At 41.2% G+C, this 18,607-nt stretch overlaps 1 protein-coding gene and 1 long non-coding RNA gene across 2 annotated transcripts in view; one reads left to right on the forward strand and one right to left on the reverse strand.

Moving 5' to 3' along the window:
- Positions 1–989: 989 nt before the first annotated feature.
- Positions 990–18,194, forward strand: LOC146543537 (uncharacterized). Its single transcript, XR_014885804.1, has 3 exons — positions 990–1,818; positions 5,888–12,936; positions 15,829–18,194. It is a non-coding gene; the product is annotated as an uncharacterized LOC146543537 (long non-coding RNA).
- The window catches only part of KLF13 (KLF transcription factor 13), a 29,953-nt gene continuing 18,985 nt past the window's right edge, over positions 7,640–18,607 (reverse strand). Inside the window, exon 2 of the mRNA XM_085233708.1 lies at positions 7,640–13,448. Within this exon, the coding sequence (XP_085089834.1) occupies positions 13,156–13,448 (293 nt within the window). The 3' untranslated portion in view covers positions 7,640–13,155. The remainder of the gene's footprint in view (positions 13,449–18,607) is intronic.

Consider the following 18,607-nt stretch of genomic DNA (forward strand, 5'->3'; position numbering starts at 1 on the left):
GGTGTGTCAAGTGAAGGTGATCTGTGGCTGGGTGGAAATGATGCTGCTCCAGGGAGGAGGGTGGAGAGAGCACTCCTGGCTGCAAGGCACAGTGCAAGGCTGAGCAGCAGCTGAGACGCTGCTTGGAGGCAGGTGCTGTTTGGAGTGAGGTAGGGAATGCAGGCACGAACAGAAGAGCAGGGCGAAGCTCTTCTGGTTTTGTTTGCTCTGAGAATATTCTCTCTTTGTTCTTTAAGAAAAAAAAAAACAAAAACCAGCAACCAACCAACAACATTTTCTGGCTTTAAGGGCCCCATACTTCAGGCAGATTATTTTAAGGACCTGCTTTTCCATGTTAGACTGTATTTCTATGTTTCACAACTGCACTGGGATGAGTGTTGCACGTGGCTCCTGGGGTTTTCCAGCACGTGGTGAGGGTGTTCAGCAACTTGCCTGTGACTTTTCTCATGCTGACTGCAGGCAGGGAGCCGGACAGAGCCCGTGCCATTTGTCAGAGGTCAGCCAGCCCTTCCCAAAGCCAGAGTGCAGTGCACAGAGGCACCCACAGCCTCTGCACAGCTGAGAGCTGCCCTGACACACAGCCAGAGTGCAGCTACATTTTAAAGCTGAGCATTCATTCCTCTTTAATAACAGTTAAGTGGGGAAATGCTGTCTTCTGGAAATGCTTCCCCTCTCTTAGCAAATGCTATGTAACATATAATTTTTACAGTGATTTGTAGCGTATTTTTACTCATGAAATAGAACCCTTTTTTTTTTACTCCTCCTTAATCATAGTGGACAATTTTGTGGAGAATACAAATTTTTCCATTCTCAGACTCCAGGCTTTATTTTTTTTTTCCTCCCTTATTTCCTTCTGCATTAATTATCCCTCCTAAAAATAGAGAGGTGGAGTCCAAAAATATACAGCGGAGCCTTAATGGAAGGTTCCTCGCAGGGAAGCCAACAGCCAGTCCTGATTTATTCACCTGGTCTTGTTGTTTACACTGTCCCACCCTCTGCAGGGTTCCTGTTCCCTGGGTTCGCCTCTGTTTTCTCACTCGAGTTATCCAGTTGAGGGCACATGAAGGTGAAACCACCACTCGCTCCTCAGGGGAAGTTGTAAAGTTGGGCTGTGCTGTGTCTGCCTTCGAGCCTCGGCCTCGCGGGCTCCTCTCCTGCAGGAGGAAGGCAGACGTGGGTTGGTGCTGAGAACCTGCAGCCTGCCCTGCTGCCCGGCTGTGCCAGCACTGAGCTGCTTTGTGACAAACTGTCCTGCTCCTCCCAGCCTGCCGTGCGCTGCAGTGTGAATGGCGGCTGCTGCGTAGGAAAGCTTGGAATTTTTTGGCTACTTCTAGAGTTTACAAAAAGGCTGCATTTGGAACCAACCTTTCTAATACCTCGTGACTTCATGGGATGTTATTGTCTTATAATGCAAAGGACTTGAGATAGTTCTTGGCACAGTAACGGAGGTTAAAGAGAGAGAAACTGTCCTTTGCTTGGGTTTGATCAGCAGTGAATTCTGCAGTTTGGCATAGGAAGTCTTGATGTAGCCTGGCCTGGGTACCAACCTAGCGGGGTGCCCAGTTCATCGTTCCCCTTTGCAGAGATTGTGATGCTGTCACGCTGACTTCTGGATGTGTGATATGAAAACAAGGCTGTGGTCTGCAAGCTTCCAAATGTGGTATTTTGAGAGACTCCCAAACTGACTTTTTTTTTTTCCAGAGGGTGGGGCACGAAGCTTGAGAGAAAAATTGCAGGGTCTTTGAAGTGAAGAGCTTTGAAGTTTAAAAAAGCTAGCAAATTCCTCTTGCTATTCCCTGTCTGTGGAAAATCTGGAAGGTAAGACTTTTAACCAAAGCAGCAGGACAAAATATTTTAAAGGAACAGACTGGAGAACTGCAGCATTTATGTTTTAACTGTTCGTGCAATGGTGGAGGTGACCTTGATTCAAAAAGTGTGCACCACAAAGCCCTGTCAGTCTGTTCCTTGTTTCTATTCCACTTGGAGGCTTTGAGTGTTCTGACGTAAAACACGTGTGTGGTGAAAGGGGGAGGGAGGAATTTCTCTCTTCCCGTTGCTATTGTGTTTTGTTTTGTTTTGTGTCTGTTCCGTTTGTCTCCAGGATCAGAGAAACGACTCAGTAAGTTATCTCCACAATAGGAAAGCATGGGAAAATGCAAACATTGGTCTCTTAAGGACGCACAGTACTGTTTATTACGCATTGGCGTATCTCACCATTCAGTCAGTTGGAAATGCCACCACAGGAGCCATTGTACTCCTTCCTCCAGAGCTCCTTTTGGATTTTGTACCTTAGCCCTTTCTTTTCCTCTCTAGAAATTGCCCTACTCCATACACTGATCTTAGTCCTCTGAACTTCACCTTTCCCATTTATTGCTGCTTCTTCTCTTTCCCATATTATTTCATGTCATTGCTCTTACTATGCTGTCACACACCTGAGACTATCCAAGCACCATCTCTTGTGGTCTTGAACGGGCTCTTTTTTCTCAGCGGTGTCCTCATGTCCACCCTGCTCTGCCTAACGAGTGAGGGCTACTTTACAGTCTAAGTCGTGTCATATCAGCACAGCTAAATCACCTCCAGTTTTAGGTTGGACATCTTGACATGTTAGGCAGATGTTAGGCAGGGAAGATAAATCTTCCATATTTGCAGTGCACAGTATAAGTTGGTGATGTTGAGTCCCAAGAGTCAAATGCTTTAATAGCAGCACTTCAGGATACCTGCACAACTCTTCAGTGGTCTTCCTGTAGTCTGAAGAACGTGGAAGACAGGGGTCCACTTCAGTTTTCACTTCCAACTGACTTATGTGGGCTTCTTGCCAAAGCACATGTAATGATGGCAGGATCCCAGCCTTTCGTCCTGATGGAAGGCAGCCTTCTGATGTTAATACTTCTATACACATTATTACTGACTTGCTAAGTTAATTATTTGTGATGTGAGTGATAAGGTGGCAAAGGTGTGATGTATAAACTTGGGGACGGTGTGATTTGAATTTCCTGGTCTACAGACAGCACTTCTGTTTGCATAAACAACCCACGCAGAAAGAGTATTGCCTGGACTTGGCCCCTGTGAGGGAAGCAGTAGCATGCACCGTGGGCTGAGGTACACGAAGCGCTGCAAGTGTGGCTACGCCTGGGCCCCACGGTGCAGCCCTCTGCAAAGCACCCTGCGGGCACCAGCCCAGCAGGCTCAGACCTGTTGCGGTGCACTCCAGCAGGCATGCTATCCACTGACGCAGGGAACACGTGTCAGCTAGGCAGAGACCTGCCAACAGGAGCCCTTCAGCCCTGCCCCTTATGCCAGCCTCTCTTGGCCTATTGAACATTTGTTCTTGGCAGCAGGAGCCGTAGATTAAATGTAACTCCTGCAGGTGCCAGTCAGGTTGGGCAGGTTGATCCTTCATTTGCAATTATGATGAGGCAGCAATTACACAACAGAGCTGCTTTTTCTTGGTGAGGTACAGTTATTAGAGGAATGCAACGAGGAAGGCTAAGGCCTTCTTGGAATTAAACCTTGCGAAGGAGGGCAAGGGTAATGAGAGATATATATTTTTTTTAAGAATGTCAACAGTAAAAGGAAGACTAGGGAAAATGTGGGCCCCCTACGAAATGAGGTAGATGCCTTGGATCCCACTAACAGGAGATGCTGAGAAGACAGGGATTGTGAATGCCTTCTTTGCTTCAGTCTTTAATGCTAAGACTAGTCCTCAGCCCCAGACCCTGGAAGTAAGAGAGAGAGTCTGGGGAATGGAAGACTTCCAGTGGTGGAGGAGGATCTGGTCAGAGAGCCAAAATCAACACACGTCAATCCATGGGCCCAGATAGGATGCACCCATGTGTGCTGAGGGAGCTGGCAGAGGTCATTGCTGAACCACTCTCTATCTAATCTTTGAAAGGTGTTGGTGAGCGGGAGAGGTTTTAGAAGACTGGAGGAAAACTAGTGTCACTCCAGTCTTCAAAATGGACAAGAAAAAGGATCTGGGAAACTACACACCTGGAAACGTGGTGGAACACTTTTTTCTGGATACCCTCTCTAAGTAATTGGGAGAGAAGAAGGTTATCAGTAGTCAACATGAATTCACAAAGGCAAAATCATGCTTCACCAACCTGGTAGCCTTCTGTGATGTCACCATAGCTGGGGAGATGGGGGAAGAGTAGTGAATGTTGTCTACCGTGATTTCAGAGAGTCATTTGACACTGTCTCCCACTACATCCTTGTTATGAAACTTAGAGAGTGTCAGATAGATGAGTAGACGGTGAGGTGGATTGAGAGCTGGTTGACTGGCAGAGCTCAAATAGATGTCATCAGTAGTGCAGGATCTGGTTGGAGGACTGTAACTAGCAATATTGCCAATGGGTCAGTGCTGAGTTGTCTTCAGCGTCTTCATCAACAACCTGGATGAAGGGATAGAGTCCACCCTCAGCAAGTTTGCTGATGATACAAAGCTGGGAGGAGTGGCTGACACACCAGAAGTTTGTGCTACCATTCAACAAGACCTGGGACAGACTGGAGAGCTGAGCAGGGAGGAGCCAGATGAGGTTTAAGAAGACCGAGTGTAGAGTCTTGCACCTGAGAAAGATAACTGCATGCATCAATCCAGTTTAGGGAATGACCTGCTGAAGAGGAGTTCTGTGGAAAAGGACCTGGGTGTTCTGGTGGACAATAGGTTAGCTGTAGCCAGAGTGTGCCCTGATGGCCAAAAAGGCCAATGGGATCCTGGGGTGCATAAAAAGAGCATGGCCAGCAGGTCAGGGGAGGTGATCCTCCCCCTCTACTCTGCCCTGATGAGGCCACGTTTAGAATACTGTGTTCAGTTCTGGGCTCTCCAGTTCCAAAAAGACAGAAATCTCCTAGAAGGAGTCCAGCAGAGGGCCACAGAAGTGATAAAGGATCTGGAACATCTCCCACATGAGGAAAAGCTGAGTAACCTGGATCTGTTCAGCCTGAGAAAAAGAAAGGAAAGTTCTGATTAATGTTTGTAAATATCTGAAGAGAGGTGGGAGGCAAATGGAAAGGCCAGGCTCTTCTCGGTGCACAGCATAGGACAAGCAGTAATGGCCTAAAACTAGAATGTAAGAAGTTCCATACAAACATGCAGAAGAACTTCTCTTGATAAGTGTGATGGAGCACTGGAATAGGTTGTCCAGAGAGGCTGTGGAGTCTCCTTCTGTGGAGATATTCAAGACCTGCCTTGATGCCTACCTGTGTGACCTATTGTAGGGAACCTACTTTAGCAGGGGGTTGGATTCAATGATCTCTTGAGGTCCTTTCAACCTCTGCAATTCTGTGCTTCTGTCATTACAGGCAGTAACTGTTGAGGTTTTGTTAGCACTGTTCCTAGACTTTTGGGGTCTGTTCTTGCCTAAAACCCCACTCAGGTTTTCTCAATCTCTTTTCCACCTTCTTTTCTTCTCCAGATTTGTTCAATGTAATCTTGTTCTCTCAATTGCCCACAGCACAAATTTGACTCCCAAAGCCCTTGTTAAGTCATGCTCAGATATCTGGGCATTGAGACTCTTCCTTTGTTTGGTGTATGGGTTAAAAAAACTATTATCCTTCTCTCTTTAAGGACTTAGCTGTGCCAGCAGTGCACTGTAGCTAACTTGACATATGTGCATGAATTACTGTTCGACATACCTCCCTCCTATACTGCTCTTAGAAGAGATGATGTGATCCCCCCCACTGGAGATGCTGACTAGCTTTGTTGTTCTGGAATTCTTGAGGAAGCCTCACATGTATTTATTCTGGTGCTCCAGCCTTTCTGGTCAGCTGCTAGAAACAATCAGCTTGTCTCGTTTTCCTTGCCTCTTTTTTATTCCAACGTGTCTTCTGTCTTTTCTCTTTCTGTTGACTGTGTTATTTGTATTTATGCCATTTTAATCTCTTGCAGAAAACCATCAAGGCATGTCACGGATGTGTCTCCTTGAGCAGCTGGAGCAGTAAACCATAAGGTGAATCACTCCAAAGGTACACAGATAAATGTAAACACAAAATTCTCATCTTAATGCTAGCAGCGTTATCTCTTTTCTTCTGAACTGATGGACTGCTGCCAAGTCTGTGAACATCTGATGACAAGTGCTGAGTCACAGGCAAGACAGAAACCCGTATATTTAGCAATCCAAGAGGAGCAGTTTCTTTTGTGGATGACAGTGTGTTAACATGTACGTTGCAGAGTGTGAATGTCTGGGTGGGGAGGCACATAACATTACAGTACTGAGGCAGCAATCTACACTTAAGCTGAGAAGACATATCCTTTCAGAAGAATTTGTTTCTCTTTTCCTCATTCCAGAAAGTTCAAAAATATCACTCTCCACCCATAGGAATGATTTAGCAGAAAGCAACTAAGCTTCTGAAGCAGCTGCCTAGCCGACTTGTTCAAGGACAAAAATTGAACTAGGCAGGTCTGAAGCTGAAGAAGTTCAGCCATCAGACTGATAGGCAAGGTATGCAAGGGAACTTCAACTCACTTTGATACTAGATGCTTTACCAAGGCTTTTGCCTGAGGATCCTCACAACCTTGAATTACCCAATTATAACACAGACATGCAGAATAAACAGATAGAAACCACATCATGCTGATGTTTGAAGAGAAGAGTGAAACATACCCACGTTTTTCTGCTGGATACAAGCATTTTGTTATCTGTTTCAGTGAGGGTTCACTAATAGAATCAAAGCTGTCCACTGCGTGCCCAAAGAGTATGTTGCTCTTAGATAAAAATTACTGCATAAGGACTGCATTAAGATATTTAAGCCTTTATGTGATTTAGTTAGGTCCTTTCTTTGGATAAATTATACAATGGCAGTTGCTTATAGACACACAGAGATATACAAGCTGACTGGTGCATAATCAGAGATGATGAATGGCACTGACAGTTCAACACGGTAATAAACACATGGGGAAACATCTTATTAAAGATAATGCCTCTCTAGGTTATTTGCTCTGAACCATTTTAATCACTCATTCTCAAGAAAATGTATTGATTTTTAAAGTGATTTCCAGAGTTGTTCCTAGCTTAGTGTGGATATTTTAGCCTTCACCTTTCAACAGTAGTCTGCTCTTTCAAATTGTTTTTGAGTTCAGATATAGCATTGCACAGAGAGTTAATCACCATAGGGAAGAAAATTTTTCTGAGACTGTGGTGTTAATTCCCAAGGGGACAGGACGTATCTGCTAAAGCCTCATGTATTTGAGGAATTAACTGAGTCACTTGTGCTTTGATTTCATCATCTTTGAAATGAGAAAAAGAAAATGTCTTGGAGCACTGTGAGATCAGGTTAGTGCTGTTTTGACAGGACATTGCCACTTCTGGCAATGTGCAAAGAGCTGAGCTTTGAAAGAAAGGATGGTTGATTCTTCAATTGGTGCGCATTTATCCCATAACTATCTTATAAAGTAAAACACAGTATGCACCAGTCTTGAGAAAGGAGTTTCACTGTGTAACTCTAAAATACCAGTTAAAACAAAAAAAATTGCAAAGCAAATATCACATAAATGTTTTCTCAGTGGTTTTAAAAGAATCCCATTTTAAACAGTAGCACTGGCTAAAATTTAAACAGATATTGAACTCAAACTAACAGCAGGAATAGTACCTAGTTGGGGTATTAAACTGGTAAAGAGAACAAAATTATAAGAAAACCAACATTTCATATAACAAATTTTATTTTGCAAAATGTAAACGTCACTAACCATGCATACATGTTAAGACGATGCTTTACAGTTGTTAATTTTCTTCCTTTTTCCTTTTTTTACTGTTGTTGTATAGACATTATCACAATATATAATCTATGAAGTACAAAATACGTAAAAAGTTACAGCAGAGCAAGTATAGATGAAATATATAACTGTACAACTGTAATACTTCAATGTAGTGATTTATAGAGTTGAAAGTGACCCATGAAAGTATTCATGTGCTGTAGACAGAACTGTCCAGGAGAAGATGAAGATGACACCAGTAACGTTACAGTTCCCGAAAGCTGAAAATACATATGTAAACATGTGCACACTTACTGGCACGCACATTGTCACCCACAGAGGCAGGCACACGTGAATAAGCACATGTGCACGTGCACACACATCCCCCACAATGCATATACACGTAAGGAACTACAGCTGTAACCAGAGATGAAACTAAACCACAAATCTCAAAAAAAGCCAACCCAATCCAGATTCAAACTTTCCAAAGGCAGTGGTGTTTGGATCTAGGATTTTGGTTCAGACCCATCGCTAGTTAGAATGAAATGGATACCTATTTTTGCTCTGTAGACATCCCTTCATTATTCTGTGTGTAGTGCATACATACTGCTGTGTATTTCTGTATACACACACACACATACTATACAATACACATATATACATATATGTGCATACACTTAAAAAATTCATATTAAAAAAATCATATACCAGTAGGTGAATTTTTGCATTCTCTATTCTGGTTTATGAGCTAAACAAGTAGAGTTTGTCTATTTTCTACTGCCTAAGGCTAGAGCTTTGTAGAACCATAGAACAGCTTGGGTTGGAAGGGACCGCAAGGATCATGAAGTTCCAACCCCTCTGCCGCATGCAGGGCCACCAACCTCCATATGTAATGCTTGACCAGGCTGCCCAGGGCCCCATCCAACCCAGCCCCAAACACCTCCAGAGGCATCCACAACCTCTCTGGGCAGCCTGCTCCAGCACATCACCACTTTCGTAGCTAAGAGAAAATTATCTTCCAAAATGTTGAAAATACAGATGTTCCTCATACTGTTCACTGATACAGACTGTATGTTAGCACCCAATGCATGAACAGATGGTGTGAGGGAGTAAAACAGCACCTGAAAGTCAGTTTGTAGGCATCACCTGGTGAAATTAGTAAATCAAATGGCAATGGAAAGGCAAGCTTTAGTATGCAGAATTCATTTTTCTTATTCTTTATAAATTGTATTCCCCAAAACAAGAATGCATTTCACACAGTGCAAATCCTAGAACTCTTGGGAAAGAAAACCAGTTTGAATGTGAATGCCTTGAAACAGGTAAGCTCCTCAGACAGCCTTTTCCTGTCTGACTGCATGAAAAAAGAAAAGCACTGAACTTCTGGATAGAAGGCAATGAGGTTTTAAGGGTGTACACATGCTCACAGAACTAAAAATTATTGCAAGTATTAATGCAACACTCAAGGTTGGGTACAAACGAGAATTAGGTGTTACCAAAGACAGGCTTCCGATGTTTGCTTATAAATATGTACTTCTGCAGTTATGTAACGTAAGCAAATGCTATGCATGTATTACAAGAGCAAAGAACAAGTAGTTTGCAGATATAAAGAATTCTCACAATAAAATCTAGCTGCCTGTGGTTTACCAGGACTGCTTTATAAGGAGGATGAAAAAGGAATCCTGGGCACAGGATGGGGTTAATGGAATGAGTTTCTAAGGGCAAGTCTTGTATCAGCAAAAAAAATTGCTTAGACATCTGGAGGACATTAATACTCCTTTCATTTCTGTTTTCATGTACTACAGTTAACATCTTGACCCAATGCTAAGACCTGAGCTGATAGTTTGGATGGAGGTTGTTGAGTGTCTTCATTTGCAATTGGATGGTGATAGTAAGGTGGTGATTTTAATGTGCACTCTTTTTCTATAGCAAAGCAGATCAGCTCAGATCCTGAAAGGAAGCTAGAATCATGGCTGAAGAAAAGGAAAGAAACTCTTGGAGCTTTTTAATATGAATAAACCCATTCCTGGGTTCTGAAATTAAAAAAAAAAAAAATTAAGGCAATTTTGTAGTTTGTGAGGATGCACCTCAACAGATTGCACAGGGAAATGAGAAGTAGGAAGAAATTCACACCTTCCCAGAGCAGTTATTTCCTGAGCGTGCGGTGCCAGCTGCTAGGCAAGAAGACCGGATTGGGTCACACAGCTGGGTGGAACAACAAAAAGGTAAAAATCTGAGGTTAGTTTGGACAAGTGACCAGATTTAAAAATGCAAACTGTTCAGACTTCTTATATCTGCAAATCTGAGAAGAAACAATTGTGTGCAGAGTCGTAAGAGCTTGCTGTTTTTTCTGCTTCACAAAACCCCAAACTCTCACTTCATGTATGATAATATCAAGCGAATTTTTGTCCTACATTCAGCACTGAAAACTACCAGTGGTTTGGAATTCATTTTTGTATCCTACAACTATCATTTAGTAAGTGTTTAATGGAGAGATCTGAAGCTCTAACTAGGATTTTAAAACTTGGCAATTCAGCTATCAGCCTAACAGAATCTGAGGTGTTTACAGCTGTTTAAATAAAAAAAAAAAAAAAATTAATGGCAAGTTGCAGAGAATTTACTGAAAGTGTAGCTATGTTGGCTACATGCAGTCTCACAGCCTTCATATTAGATGAACTGGCTCAACTGGAAATTCAGCTTTGTCCCAGTCTTTTTTTTTTTTTTCCTTATAGCCTCAAGTTATTGTTGTTAGTAATCTCTATAAGGAAAATACATAAAATGTTTTAGATTACTATTTGAGTTAAAGATTAACTAGTTTTTGTCTCAGAATAGGTTGTCCCATAATTTCTATTTCCTGTAATCCTTGTACTAATGGTGGGAATATTCCTTCTCGAGGCTATAAAAATCTGCAGTGTATCTATTGATTCATGGTGAATGTTACACTCTAGTAAAGGGACTGGAGTGGTTCCTCCTCTGCTAAAGATTAAATGATGGTCTTGTTGGAGAAGGGGATTTTAGAACAAACTGAAGTTAGAACACAAAATCTATGACTGTTGCTGATACTTAGGTTATTTTTTCCCTCCATATCCCTCTTATGGTCTGATGATAATGACAAGCGTGTTTATGACTGCAAGTATGTGCACATGGCACAACTGACCTGTAAAATTCCTTTAGCTGGATATCTTAATTGTGCCTTTCCTGACTAGAGCACAAGAACACTTTTATCAGTCACAGAAATGATTGGAATGTAAATTCCTCTTACCTGAATAGTATAAAGTTTTTACTCTTTTTTTAATCTCAGTAGCTGAGATTTAAAAAAAGAAATCTGTCGAGGTAAAACAATCTGGCTTTCCCCTACTATACAGTGGTTAGGCAGCTCATCCCAGAAATCCAGCAATGCTTGTTTCACAAAAGAACCCTGTTCCTTCATTGTCTGTATGCAGTAGTAGAACTGTGCCTAGCATGACTTCCAATTCAGAAGGGGAAATTAAGATTTTCTGGAGGTGAAATCGGAGGCAAATGAACATGAGAAAATACTGAAATATCTGCACTTTGAACTGTCTGTAAATTGATGCATACAAATATAGTATTAGGAATAACGTATATATTATGGAAGTACCCATGAAAACTACTTAGGAATCTATATTAGCCTCTCACAGTTAATATACAGTACAAAAAAAACCTTGCAGAACTGGATCAATGCAAGCTAGCAAGTAAGATACAAGCTCATTTGGAATGGGTAAGCATTAACTTGATATCAAATGGCATGTTTGGCGTAAAGAGTTTTGCCTTATCGTGCTACACTCACCTGCATTTTATAATCTACAGTAAAAATAAGAAAACACCCAAAATTCCAGAATCAAAAAGACTGATTTATAATATGCACCATCAGAACAAGCCAAAACAAAGCGTATGTCTCTGGGACATCGCAGTGCTCTGGTTTTTTGCTGTACTTCTTACCATACAAAACATGATGAAGGTCTACTTCCTTGTGCTATATGTTATGCCCAATGCTTCAAAATCATTGAAAAACAGTTAAGATTCCCTTTATCTTTGAAGCAGTTCTTCAGAAATAAGAGAACCTTTCTTTATGCTGATATTTGTGTTTTTAAGAAACTTTAAGGAGAGCTAAAATGCCTTTTTTTTTTTTTGTAACATCTAAAAAATGCGTATTTTATTTTTGTAGTCAGAAGAATACCTTGCAATTTTCTCTTCCTTTTATCAGTGACCATGATTGTGATACAACAGGAAACAGAGGCTGTCTTAAGCAATTTGTCTTACTAAGATACAACTGTACAGAAGGTAAGTACCTTGATAAACCAGTGATGGGCATTGGTTCAGTTACTCTATTTCCATAGTTCAGTTAAAACAAATAATTAAAAAAAAAAACAAAAGGATAAAGAAAATCATTCAAGTCAATGTAGTTTGGTTTGAGTGTTCTGCTGGTCCCTGCTGCTCCACAGTGCAGAGAGCTTAAGAACTTGGAGAAAAAAGAATGCCTCTGAGATTCCGTGTCACTTTGTAATACAGTGTTGCCCAGTGTAAACGCGTTTCCTCGTGATTTAGATTATTTACTTAAGGCATCTTGTTTAGAATTACTTGCTCAGAATTTTATCTGGCATAAAACAAACAAAAATAATTAGTAGTTTCTCAATTTCATGGAGATTTTTGGAATAGGAAGTTGGTTTGGGAGCCTCTTCATCATGACACGAGAAGGTAGCTTGCTGTCAAAAGCAGAGGGCAGTTTCAAGAAAGACGATCCTGTTTGGATGCTCCCCAGTGTAGATGTATAGCCAGGAAAACAAACAATAGAAGAGTCTGGTACTACATTCCAGTACTGGTTTGGTTTTTGTATTGTCTGTTTTTTATTTTTTTTTCCCAGTGTGTGAAAGAACCTAACAAAAAGCTTCTGAGTGCAAATCTATTTACAGAATAAGGCTGCGGTTAGGGTGTGTCTTCATTGTAGTTATTGTGTAACATAAATATCCATCCCTGAGAAAGGAGAAGGGGGACACCATCCAACACAGTTGATTTGTAAGTGTTATGTATGTTCATGTTGTGCAATCTGGTCTTACAAAACTACTTTTGACACCTGAGGTGAATTAATATTTTTTTTTTCTTTTTTAGATTTTCTCATTTTCTTATAAAGAATAATCAAGAGGATCTGTTTGTGGTTGTAAAATGTATGAAATATTGAGACAGCAGGAGTCACTAAGTGGAACATTTAAATCCGTAATTACATCCATGAGGTTAGAATGGCCGCTGTGTAGTTGGGTGAAGAAAATGTGACTGAAAATTGCAGTGGGAGGCAGCTATTTACTGATTTTATATATATATATATATAAAAAAGTAGGGGTCAGGGAAAAATTGAGGAGGGAAAGCGATAGGATCTTTAAAATGTGTGCAACACAAACAGAACTCCGCATTAGGTATTAGAGGCAAAGTGCTGACATCCAGTGCAGGTAGGTCTATGGAGAGCTGGCGGGGCTCATTGTTGGACTTGAGGCATCTGAGCGGCTGTAGTCACTGACAGACCCTGTTCTGGAATTACTCCCGCTTCGTCTCTTGAGCATGCTCGGATGGAAGTTGGCATGGCGACGGGCATGTTTGGTCAGATGGTCGCTGCGCATGAAGCGTTTCTCACAGAGAGGGCAGCTGAACTTCTTTTCTCCAGTGTGAGTGCGGTAATGGCGGGCCAGTTCATCAGAGCGAGCAAACTTCTTGTTGCATTCCTGCCAGCTGCATTCAAAAGGCCGCTCACCTGCAGGAAGGAAACGGGGCATGGTTAGGAGATGCATGGCAATGTTATCCCTGGTTTTCATATGCAAAAGTTAAAACAAAAAGGCTGGAGTGAGATAGATGCTACTTGCCAAGGGGGTGGAGGCAGTGGCGTTCTCAACCACGGTGGGAGACCACTGTGGTATTCCATTTTAAAAAGTCTTTTAAATCAAACTACTGATGCCTTGTTTAATAACTGGATGTTCAGGGATCCTGGCCCTTCACTGAATGTCACATTTCACATCTCTGGCAGTTTGTTGGATTTTACTTCTGGAACTGTATTCCTACTGAATATTCGCTTCCAAGCTGTCCCTGTGTTTGTCTGACTCACTGTCAAAGTTCAGACAGTGTTATGAAGTCTCCCTCTATAGCTACATGAAAACAATTGCAGTAAAAGTACAGGATGACAATTCTGAGGCACCAAATGTGAGGCTCTCACCTTGTATCCTCCACAGTCATGCTTGTGTTTTCTGCATTTGCTGTGAGGTGCAATGTTTTCTCTTGTTCACTGCCTTTGGTCTTATTTAGGCGGGAGGTATTTCAACTAGGTAAATGTCCCACTGTGAGAGTAGTGGCAAGCTATCCTAAAACCCATGACCTGCGATGCTGAGCCTAGGACCAGTGACCCAGTAAGCTGATGCTCTTCTCAGCAGATCTCAGACATAGCAAACATCTCTCTCAGGACTGGGTGCTCATGCATGGCAGTCTCAGAGGCCTGCAGTTGCACGCTTGTAGTAGCTGTGCAGCCTGAGAAGGAGAAGGCAGCAGCTGAGATGAACAGGACTGCTTTCAGAACTAAAGATTAAAAACTTAGGGCCCCACCAAGTGGTTTACGGGATATATTTTAATTGCTTAAAAAAAAACTATGCAAATTCATTCAGTGTCCTCATGAGCCTTCTCCTGTAAGCTGTTAAGAATACATCTCATTCTGCTGAAAGAAATGAAATGTGAAATACATGGGAGGCAAATATTTTGGCTGTTTGTCATGTATCCAGTCATCTGTTGGATACACTCCTGCCTATGATGGGACATGCCAGTAAAAACAGTTGTGCAACCAAATTCACCAGTCTTCTCCCTGTATTTTGGATGTGCAACAGATGCACTTGCAGGACTTTAGAACTTTGGCATCAAGAGCAATGACATGGTCTGACAGGTGGATCTAGCCTGTAGGTTCAAAGTTTCTCATCTTTCAGATATGGCTTTTTTTCTTTTTTCATAATGCAATGGTCTTTGGACATTTCTGTTGCCCAAGTTAGTCTTCTGTGTGTTTGTTTTCATTGCAAAAGAGAACAACACATGTTCTTCACTAGAAACACTGCCCCAGATGATGACTGCTTTCAGACAAGGAAAACATGCAGTGTTTTGCTGCTTCTGGTCAGAATACTGTGAAACTCAAAGAAAATCGCATGGCATCAGATGTGCTTTCCTATGTCTAACATTTGGTAGCCAGAAGTAGGCATAACAGTTGAGTTTCAAACAAGGTTCTGGAGCAAGATTGTGTAATATCTGTGTTATCCAGCACTAATAGTGAGTTGATGAAGATATTTCACAACATATCTCCCTCGCATTGCACATCAGATTTGGCTGGGAACATTCAGGATCATACTCACCTGCCCAATTTGATGTTAATGATGGTTGTGGTGATTATTTGACTGCCCAGCCAAAAAAAAATGAGGGTGCGTGTCTTTCTTCCAATTGCTGTCTACTCTTTGTACTCCTCCTTCCTAGGAAATATTTTTCCCCTCAGCCATCTCTAAATTTGGTTCATATCTTCTTGGTGGTTGCTCTTCCCTGTACTATCTGGCACTCTAGCGGTGATCAGTTTTCTAGAATGCTTCCCAGCTTTGTTGAGGCTTAGCAATACCTCCTTAAAGAAAATGGTATTGTTGAGGTAATGCTGAATGTCTTATGTAGATATGAGAATCATTAGTCCATTAAAACACAGAGCACTGTCTGGAGCAAACTTGTCTTAATTAAGGCAAAAACCTAGCTGCTGCTTCAAAACTACAGGTGAAAATTCAGTCTGTCATCAGATTCATTTCTCAAACAAAAGGCATGTGGTTTTCTGTGAGGCAAGTTGTTATATAAATGTCCTTTTTCTAGCAGTAAAGCAATCGAGAGAATGAAATTATATGAATTGATTGCCTAATCTCATTAAGGAACATCCAGCCAAGAGAAGAGATGTCTTGCATAAGCAATAACCCATGGACATGCTGTACTTAGAATTTTGCCTTAATAGAATGACTGCAGAATTTGATCCTATAAATTAATGTGGAAGTGTTTACTGCTGTATTTGAGATATCTTTTAACATGTCAAGTATGTCAGTGTGTATATTGAGAGTTGTAATGCTATATCTTGGCAGGAAGAATATTATCATGCTGTATGAGCGTCGGGAACAGTTAAGGAGTCTCCAAAAGACAAACAGCTGTGCTTGAAAATAAAGGGAGCAAAAAGAAATTCAGACCTTTATTCTTCAGAGGCTGGCAAGATGAGTATTTAATTTTTAACAATTGCAAGTAGCTTTGAATTTCAGTAAACTGTAACCTTCATACGTCCTCTGCCACAGCACATCATCACATAGCTTGAGTTAGAATTCCAAAAGGTGATCGCATTTGAGAATCACAGTCAACTGATCTTAACTAAAGATTACACAAGCAAGAACATTTCTTGTTTCTTCCTGAACTCCACCCAGTTCAAAGGAAAAAATGTAGATACAGCTGTGTTAAGAAACCCAGTGTTCACTGAGTAACACTAAGTGACTTCTGCAGGTGCACTAACTTCTGAAATTATTTCAGTGGCACAGACATAGCTACTAATGCTGACTATATTGTCTGCCAGAGCAGACTGCCAAAAGAAACCACTGAGTTGCCCATGCTTGGAAGCAGCATTAAAAAATACCCCTCCCTGCACTTTTGCTGGAAAGGATTCAGAAGGATATGAGGGCAGTCTTTACTTATGGTGTTACATAAAAGTCCTCTATTATTTTATACTTGTTAACTGTTATTTATATCAAGACATCTCTATTTGTTTATGAGAAACACGGTGAAACTACAGGAATGGTGGAGCAAGATCTGATGTCTACCAAGCTCCACTTTTACCATACTTCTGCATTCTTGACTTTACTCCGATCCACGTATAATTTTGAGGACTCCCTTCCGGTTTAAGTGACATTCCTACATAGTCCTGGGAGTCATCTGCTTTCTGTTTTGCCAGCTCATCTATATGATATTTGTCTTGCTCTGAACAGGTTGCCCAAGGAACTGATGGAGTCACCATCCCTGGAGCTGTTCAAGAAACAATTAGATGTGGCACTCAGGGACATCATTTAGTAGGTAATATTGGTGGTAGGCGGACAGTTGGACTAGATGAACTTAGAGGTATTTTCCAACCTTAACAATTCAATGATTCTGCATCCGGCATTTGAACGACAACTAAAAATCATAGTAAGTACTGTAGGTCTGAGCACATTTAAAACATAACCTACAAATGACTGAAATGCCAAAACAGGTTGTGAGACTTGGGATGCATTACATTCTCATCTTCAAGCATATGCCAAGGCTGTGAAGTCACAAAGAAATTCTTTGTTTCCTGGGACTTCAGGATTCCAAATGCATAACCACAGTTGGTCAGCCAGAAACAGCTTGCTGTGTGATCTTTACTCTGTTCTGCTGCTTCACCAGACAGAACTGTTTGTTGTCATGAAAACAGACAGAAACCTGAACGTGCCACTGTGTGCTATTCTTAAATTTCTACGCTTTCATATTCAAAATTAAGATGTATCTGGAAACACTGACCAGCAGCAGGCTGGGTGGGGAGGATGAAGAGCAGACAGTTAAATAGATATGCAACTGAAGCACTCTTCCTCCAAGAAAGGAAATGCTATCCTGGGGAAAAAAAAAAAAAAAAAAAAACACTCAGCCAAACAGTCTATGTTTCTTGAGACTGGCTGTTATTTAAAAAAAGAAAGTCATCCTTCAACAGCATTGACATGTATTTACGAATATTTTCATTTCTGTTATTCTCTTGCTTATAAACAAGCATTTTTGGATAGCTAAAAAACAAGCCTTTAACCTTCTGAGTTTGAGAAAGAGAACAAGAAATAGCTTTGATATTAGACAAACAGTGATTTCTTTATGAAGTATTGAAAAAGGGACCAAAAAAAAATCCAAACCCGAAAATTTCCATCTTCCTATAAACTGAAACCAGGCAGTTTAAAATTTGTGATACTGGGAAGACTTAGTTCAAAATGACACAAACCAGATGCAGTCATGTTTTTGTGTCTGTTCAGACGTACAAAATACCTCTGATTACCAAATCTGACAGAGATAGCAAATTCAGCAGTGTTAGGTTCCATTAAGTCAGTGAATAGGAGGAGGTTCAAATAACTTTTCTTAGTGAAAAGTTACAGAATGAGTTTAACTGTCATTAGATACCAGAATCCCAATGCAGGAGATCATTATGAATGCCCAAGTCAAAGAGAATCTTTAACATGTTATTAAGCTCTGGAACATAACACTCCCTCCAGCCTTAGGACCCAGCGCAACATCAAGGGAGGTTGCATGACCTGCTGACAGAGTTGTGCTTGTCTCTGCTATTTCCAACATCTGTGATGTGATGGAATTTTAGGAACTGAAGTTCAGATTTCCAGCTGGGACATACCCAGACATAAGTGCAAACTCACTTGAAGGTGTGGGCATCTCTATTAATAAACCTACTCATTAAATCAAATAGGTTGTTGGCTCTTCTGCTTTCTGAGTGTGTGTGGAACTACTACTACTGCTGGACAAGAGCAGCACGAGCCACCATAATTTCTGTTTAAATCCTTGGTTTATTTTCTGTGTCTTAACATTTTCATTGAGATGTTTAGACACATATACTTCTTGAAAGGAGAGTATCTAAGCAGAAGGTTTACATTGTAAGTTAATGTGTGCTACTATTTGCTCTGGAAGTTCTCATGTTATCGCATCTGAGAACACGGATTACAGCTTTATAATCAACACTAATTAGAACAACTCAAATCCGAATGATGAACACACATTCAGATACTGCACTAACAATGGCTACAGTGCTAGAGAAATGTAAATAATGCAGACTTCCTACCCTAGCCTTAACCACAGTCAGTTGTTAACAGTAAGACACCG

Source organism: Meleagris gallopavo, chromosome 12 (assembly GCF_905368555.1).
Source record: "Meleagris gallopavo chromosome 12, MGAL_WU_HG_1.1, whole genome shotgun sequence".
Classification (NCBI taxonomy): domain Eukaryota; kingdom Metazoa; phylum Chordata; class Aves; order Galliformes; family Phasianidae; genus Meleagris; species Meleagris gallopavo.